General features: G+C 34.2%; 2 protein-coding genes across 2 annotated transcripts; both read right to left on the bottom strand.

The window, feature by feature from the left end:
- Positions 1-2,218: 2,218 nt before the first annotated feature.
- Positions 2,219-2,781, bottom strand: LOC133323379 (glycine-rich selenoprotein-like). Its single transcript, XM_061532312.1, has 3 exons — positions 2,701-2,781; positions 2,551-2,635; positions 2,219-2,489 (listed from the first exon to the last, which is right to left on the bottom strand). Exons 1-3 carry the CDS (start codon positions 2,717-2,719, stop codon positions 2,276-2,278), a joined length of 318 nt encoding a protein of 105 aa, XP_061388296.1. The 5' UTR covers positions 2,720-2,781; the 3' UTR covers positions 2,219-2,275.
- A 2,605-nt stretch (positions 2,782-5,386) lies between these two features.
- LOC133323377 (ATP-dependent (S)-NAD(P)H-hydrate dehydratase) lies at positions 5,387-6,685 on the bottom strand. Its single transcript, XM_061532310.1, has 2 exons — positions 6,169-6,685; positions 5,387-6,008 (listed from the first exon to the last, which is right to left on the bottom strand). The coding sequence occupies exons 1-2, from the start codon at positions 6,655-6,657 to the stop codon at positions 5,409-5,411; spliced, it is 1,089 nt and encodes a 362-aa protein (XP_061388294.1). The 5' UTR covers positions 6,658-6,685; the 3' UTR covers positions 5,387-5,408.
- Positions 6,686-7,311: the final 626 nt, after the last annotated feature.

Below are 7,311 nucleotides of genomic sequence, written 5' to 3'. Positions count from 1 at the left end.
TTTTTGTTTTTTTCGCCCGTCTCGTACACACTGTTTATTTTTCGCAATTTTTTTTATTTATTCACTTATTTTGTGCGTTTTTAGATTTTTTGAAAATTTTTTTCCTTGCAAAAATTTTGTGAATTTTTCTTCTTCTACATTTTTGGTGTGTATTCCACTTGTCCTCGATAGCAACTACGGAGGAACAATCCACGACTGCTCGCAACGGGATTTCAAGAAACTGTGCGTCTGGTTTTGCCGGAATGGATTGTGCATTTTCTCGGTTTCTATTCTCTTTCGCGAATATGCCGCGTTAATGGAAAATGAAGCCGCAACGCCGCCAGCCGGCTGCCTATAGCAGACGGCGTTGAAAGTGACAGAGGTTGACTCGATGGCAGGGCTCCTGAATAAAACGATATTATACTTTTATTTTATATATATTTTGATGTAATTTATACATTCTTATTAAAATATTAATTTTAAAATAAATTATTTAATAAAAGTCTAATAATAAAATATAAATTATAGACAATATGGTATTATTTTTTATTTATAAATGACAGATTTGGTAAGTACTTGGCAGCACTCAATGTTGGTATATATCTTTTAAATTATATAAAAATTCGTAGACCATCACCAAAATCACTGAAATTTACTTATATTATTTTATTTTCTAAGAGGAAATTCAATTGGTAATAAAAATAATAACGAAATTATTACTATATCATATGTAAATTATATTCTATATAAAAATATTCCAACAGCTGGTATGACAGTGATGCCAAATTTATTGTAAAATATAAGCGCAGTAACGGCGCTAATAAAAGCGAAAATGGCGAACTTTCGATTCCAAAGAAATGCAATCATGTTTACAAGTGACAACCAGTAAATCGATGAGTACTGTATGGTATTAGATCTATTCCGGAGGAAGTGGAGACCAAGATAAAGTTACTTAGTAAAGATGACCCGATTTGGTTTATTTTTTTATACCTTCCACCTAGCAAAAATGTTCCATTCAAAGTTTTCGCAGGATATAACCTCCGGCCTACGATTTAAAATGTGGATATACTTGTTTAGATGTAGGCAATATCCGAACTTCCCATAAAACTTCCCCGTGACTTATCAAATGTCTATCATACAATATATAATGTCAAACTGAATTGATGGATTCTTTCCCAAGTTTACATATTTGTAAAATTTCGAAATAACAATTCCAAACTCGGTAAAGATTATTTTACGGTTAAAAATCGTATTCCGAATCTTTTTTCAAATTCAAATACATATATTGCTGCGATATTATTTTTGCGTGAAATTGTTGTTGTTTCAAATCGAGTGGGTGTTTCCTGTAAGAATGATATCATTGAATATCATTGTCGTCAAAAATTCTTCAAATAGTGTGAAGTTTTCGTTTTTTGATAACGTTTACCAAATATAGTCGGTCCTTCCCTTTACGTACTTTAAATAATCTAATACTTCTACAGTATAACTTTTTCATAGCTAACAATACAATACTACTACAATAGTTCAAAAGTAGTTTTCTTAAACACAATGTCCCAATGGGCTTTGATACAACTGCAAAAACTTAAAATCAAACCAAAAGTAACGTACAATTCGTTGATCCCCAATTGTTGCGTTACACATAAGTTTCACTCAATAATCCCAAAGGAAAAAAATTATTTCTGTTATATCAAATTATATTTAAACAAAACTAAAATCTCAAGAAACATTCACAAAAAAAATGAAAGTTAATATTCCAAATTGGAGTCATATACAAGTTTTTAAGATACCACTAAACCAATAATTATAGAAAAACATACATATTTGTTAATTACGTTGATTAGATATCAGGTATTTGAAGAAGTTATTTAATTATAAATTTTATCTAATTGTTAATTCCCCAAAGTTAGCGTGACAAAAATCCTACTTCAAAAATTCAGACTCACTTCCCTCTGTGTTGAGTTTACAAGTGAATCGTCATAAGGGTAACAAATGTACCATGAAGTAAACGATTTCTACCAACAAACATAACTTTGTCCAAAATAGGATGGGTATTTGGTTGGGAATTAACTGGGCAGAAGATCTGCTGTGTCCAAGCGAGTAGTGTTGATTGTAATGTGTTCAAAAAAACAGAATATTTCATTTATATCCAAAAAGATATACAGCGATAACATTTCCCAGGAGAAAATATAACACTGTATAAATGGATTATATACGAAAAACTCTGTATATCACTTTTAGATGGGAGAAAAGCGATTGCAACACTACCCATATATAATGCTTGGACACTTTACCGTGCTCATCCGCCCCCAGGAATATTACAATCCATTGAATTGGTTACACGGCCTATGCGACGATTGGGACGTAGACCTCCATTTCCACCAGAGCTACCTCCTCCGCCGCCACCACCGCCTCCATAACCGCTACCGGAACCCCAACTGCTACCACCACCACGTCGATTACCGTTATTGCCAGTGTTCTCGACATTGAATGGTGCAATAAGAGTACGGAAGCTATAAAATGAAAATTACATTCAAAATTACAATCCCAAATTAAAAATTATTTGATGCTTACAAATGCACGACAATTAGCCATAGACCCGTAAAAATTTCCATTACACGGGCCATGTCCCAAGGTCGCTTCTCCAGAACTCGACCATCTGTAAAGACAAAAAGGATTGTTTGCTTCGTTGAAACACCTTTTGGAATTGTTGTATTAACTCACTTCGATCTATGTACACCATTTTGGTATGGTGACACTAATATTTAGGAAATTATTAATGTTTTTTGCAGGTGCTATCGCTTCCTCGAGAAAAACAAGAACAATGACGTTGTTTTTTATTCATAGCTCCAAAACTGACGTGGCTGTCAAATATTTTGGAAACACAATGCCAACGTCTATCGTTTGTGCGCTGTTTTGTGTTACGGGTGCGACTTAAAGAAAAGCGTATGGCCTAATCTTACGAATTGAGGTCTTGGTGGACCCAAATTCGCAATTTTTAAAACAGCAATATCTCGGTAGTAAATTCTGATTACTCCTTCGAAAGATAATACGTTCCGGAAAGTCTTTTCATAAATGAGTAACGATTGTGGTGTTTGTACGCTATATAAATGCATTACCTGATAAACCTCTCATTCAAAATAAAAAGATTAAATTACCTCGCGGGACGTTTCCGCGACAGAAGGGTCTACGATCCGAAACGACCCGAGTCTTACTCGGCCAACGTCTGTCACCTCAGCCCACTTTGTAAAAGCAATAGGGCTGCTACAACAACAACAACGCAGGATTAATTTTTTTCTCAAGTTGGCTTGTTCTGTCAAATCAAAATTAAAAAATTATAAATAAAATATATTCAAATTTCATTGAAATGAAAATTATTCTTTTATTTCATGGTATTCCCTACCGGATTTTAACAAGAAATCATAACCTTTCTTTTATTTTTCGCATTTTAGATCGTGTTGAAAAAATTTTCAAATAAACACAACCACTTGTTGTTATGTTTTTTATTTGACTGTAGAAGCCACTACCTAAAGGGTTGATTTCTTTTAATCGCCCCATGGAAGTTTCCAAGCAGACACACAATACGTAAACACGACGTTATTAATGATCCTCCAGCATGAGTTCGTGTGTCTCAACTGAACTTTGTAAGCCTTAATACGGCATTTACATTAGAACTTTTTACCGGGTTAACCTACTTTATGAGGATTTATTTGGCATATATTCAAAGGAATTGAAAATTTAAACCCACTGGGTTAACCAAATCCGGTTTAATGTAAACGACCTTTAAGACCCAAACTATGGCATAATTATGGAAAATTTGTTTTTTTTTTTTTAATTTGTAACTCAAAGATCAATATCAAATAAAATGGAATTGAATTCTGTAGACTTTTATGTATGCCGATTGTCACATTTTTAACAAATTAAAAACATTGGTCTGTTCCCGTACTATTACAAATTAATAAATATAAATAATTTAACGATTTTTGCCACTGAACACTGTTGTCAAAGCAAATTTATGAAATAATTAGAAACATATGACTGCATGAGACTACCTTGTATAGTTATGCCATGACCCAAACCTTTATGCAGAATGAGATCTATTGAACTACGAGGTCAAATCGGAGTTCTACTCATTCTGTGTTATATTTGTTCATATCCTTAGTACCTGACAAAAAGTAGCAGAGAAGAAGAAATAAGAGTGAATTCAGATCGTATAATCTAGCCCAGATAGCTTTTTGGTAAGTCCTGATTTAGATTAGGCTAGTTTACTTTCGACAATTTTTATCGTTCCCTTTTGAAATTGCACAAGGCAATTCGGTTTAAAAACTATTTTTTTTTTTTGTTCGTGAATGTTTTTTATGTTCGAAAATGTTCTGGATTGGTATTTCAAATTACTGACTTTTTCCTCCCATAGATTACTGTAATCAAATCCATCGAATTGGAAGTGAGATACTTTATTATGCCCATGGTAATTTTAAGGTTTTTTCCCTAGAAATATCCATATGCCTCAAACCACCACATGTTGGATTTTTCGCAGTAGATTTTACAGGTATTTTAAAGTTAATTTTACATATTTTTAACAAAGAATTAGAAGTACGCCGTGCTACTAAAACAACTGAACTAAATTGTTTCCACGACAGTGTGGTCTACGATCCCAAACGACCCGTGTTTCACTCGGCAAACCTCACCTCAGTTCATGGTTTAAAAACAATAGGGCTACTACAACAACAACTAAATTAAATAACAAAAACAACGATAAATCGGTTTTATTAACAACTTTATTTTTAAATTCGAAAAAAGTTATGGTGTTGACATTTATTTTTAATTTATTTTATTTGGAGTAAACGTTTCATTTTGGCATTTTAAACGAAGTTTTTTGTTTTTTTGAATATGTGTATATGTTGATTCTAAAAATATTTGAAAATATATGTTTATAACATTTTGTATTGTTTATTAATAACGGGTAAATTTTAATATTAAAGTTAATAATATATTTTAATGTTTACTAAATATATTTTTATATATTTCTTTAAATTTATTTTTTTTTTAATTTTCAATTTAGTATATAATTTGAAAAGTATATAAGTTTTGGTTGGGTATATGTGTAAGTTGTATTATCGACAGGAAGTTATTGTTGTGTTATTATTTGTATTATTTTGTTTTGGAAACCTAGCCTACAAAAATATGTATGTACGTAAATAAGATTGATTATTGCTGACAATTACCTGCCCTTTTTTAAGCCATTACTACTCACTCACTGACACCACTTCGTGTAATTGTAAAGCTTTAACATGTTTTACATACCGCCTCCATTCTTCTCGTTGGTAAAATAAATATCATAGTTCTCTGGTTGTTATTATTGTTCAAGGTTCACTTTATCGTTCGCATGCTCACTCTGCCTCCATCGTTCGCTATATCCCCGCTTAACAGTGCTAACACTGGCCCTCGGCTGATTCGAAAATACGAGCAAATACCGACGGTATTTCGCCAATCATATCGGTAGCCAGCATGCCACGTCCATGCTTCTGAAATGCCGCGGCATTACAATGCTTCATAAAATAGCTAGCTGCAAAGGCAGCCAGAAAACTGGGATTAGCCTGATTGGCTTCCAAGGACCAATGGAAAAACACCGATAAGACGCCACACAACAGATCGCCCTGACCGCCGCAGCGACGTCCCGAGCCACCAGCTGGCATTACATAGATCTCCGATGTGTTGGGTATGTGTATGCGGTCCCGGGCACCCTTTTCCAGTACAATAACCCCCTCACCCAGTGAGGCCATACGTTCTTTGCAAAATTTATCACTTTCACTGGCCGGGGAGGCAACTGAACCAAACAGGCGACGAAACTCAATGGCATTGGGTGTTAGAATTATATTGCGTTGACCTTCGATTAAGTCCAAATGATCGTTGAGTATGGCCAGGCCATCGGCATCGATGACCATGGGCTTTTCAATTTGTAAACAAACTTTGATAAGTTCAATGACAGTCTTTTGTATTTCTGGATCCCGACCCAAACCGGGTCCAATTATCTAAAATTTTATTTTTGTGTTTTTTGGAAACAAAACAAACCAAAATCAAGGGAAGAAAAGAAGAATACAAGAAAGAAAGAAAAACATAACCTCAACATTATGTTGTCATCAATAATGCAGAACTTATCTATACTGTATGCTTCTGACCACCACTACTTACAATTACATGTAACCTTTCCAACCAGGGCGCAATAATTTCAATGGCATTCTCATCGTCCAAATTCGGGTGGACAATCAATTCGGGACTATATGACTTAATGACAACGGCTGCCTCTTTGCGACAAAAGACATGAGCCAAATCGGCACCTACCTTCAGCGATGATATAGCTGCAAAATATGGAGCTCCCGTATATTCTAGAGAACCACCGACCACACCAATGCGTCCGTATTGCCCCTTGTGCTTGCTATCGGTTAGACGGGGCACCACCGTCCTTGAAAGCTTCAATAATTTCTGTGTCTGAATAGGTATTTCCATGCCGACGACGTTGTTCAATTGCTGAGCTGTTGTTTTATTAATTTGCTGTTGGTGTTGTTGTGTTTGTGTGTAAAAACTACAGGCATTATCTGTCGTTGGACTGGGCAAACACCTGAACTGGCTGATTAAAAATACAGTTGTACGCGGTTTCGTACGTAAGATTGAAGTTTGCATTGCAAACGAGCTTCGATTTTCGAACTTAATTTAAATTTAATTAATTTTTTTTTGGTTTTCGCTACGTTCGAAGTAGACAAAAAATCCACTCAAACGCACTTTGCCTTTGTTTGGTTAATTTTTTGGAAGAATCGATTATGGTTACATTTCAAATGCCAAGAAGTATATTGCAAATACTCAATGTTTTTCTTTCTTGTTGAATTGCAAAAAACAAGTAGAAATAAACAGCTGATAAGAAAATGGAGAAAATAAACAAAAAGGGTAAATAAGACACAATGTTGCATGGAAAAGTAGTAAACAATAAGGGAAAATTGTTGTGTTGCCAGAGGGATCGATGTCTAATTAGAACCAACACGATTGAAATACCAATATTATTCTAAAATACCAAAAGTTGTGGTATACCGTTAAATGGGGACCGAAATTTATAGTTATTGACATGTTATGGTAGGAGGATATGCCACTTAATGGTAAACCAAAATATCTTATTAGAGATTTTAATGTGTGTCTGAAATTCGAAATTAGAAGGGTGCTGTTATTTTTTTGTTTTTATTTGATTTATGCCGATCAGAATTCATAAAATATTCTGCGTAAGCTTGTATTAGATCGCTAAGGTAACTTTGGAGCCGGGATACCGAACTTACAAATATCTTTTAG

The sequence above is a fragment of the Musca vetustissima genome, unplaced genomic scaffold (assembly GCF_032173495.1).
Source record: "Musca vetustissima isolate MV318-11 ecotype Yass unplaced genomic scaffold, APGP_CSIRO_Mvet_v1 utg19444, whole genome shotgun sequence".
Classification (NCBI taxonomy): domain Eukaryota; kingdom Metazoa; phylum Arthropoda; class Insecta; order Diptera; family Muscidae; genus Musca; species Musca vetustissima.
This window is presented reverse-complemented; position numbering and strand designations above follow the sequence as displayed.

What these genes read in the sequence shown, in the direction of transcription:
- LOC133323379 (XM_061532312.1), bottom strand. An exon ending in TGGCTAATTGTCGTGCATTT is followed by an intron (nt 2,490 to 2,550) that starts GTAAGCATCAAA and finishes TTCATTTTATAG; the next exon opens with CTTCCGTACTCTTATTGCAC.
- LOC133323377 (XM_061532310.1), bottom strand. Translation starts at nt 6,657, where the DNA reads ATGCAAACTTCAATCTTACGTACGAAACCGCGTACAACTGTATTTTTA. An exon ending in TGGAAAGGTTACATGTAATT is followed by an intron (nt 6,009 to 6,168) that starts GTAAGTAGTGGT and finishes ATAAAATTTTAG; the next exon opens with ATAATTGGACCCGGTTTGGG.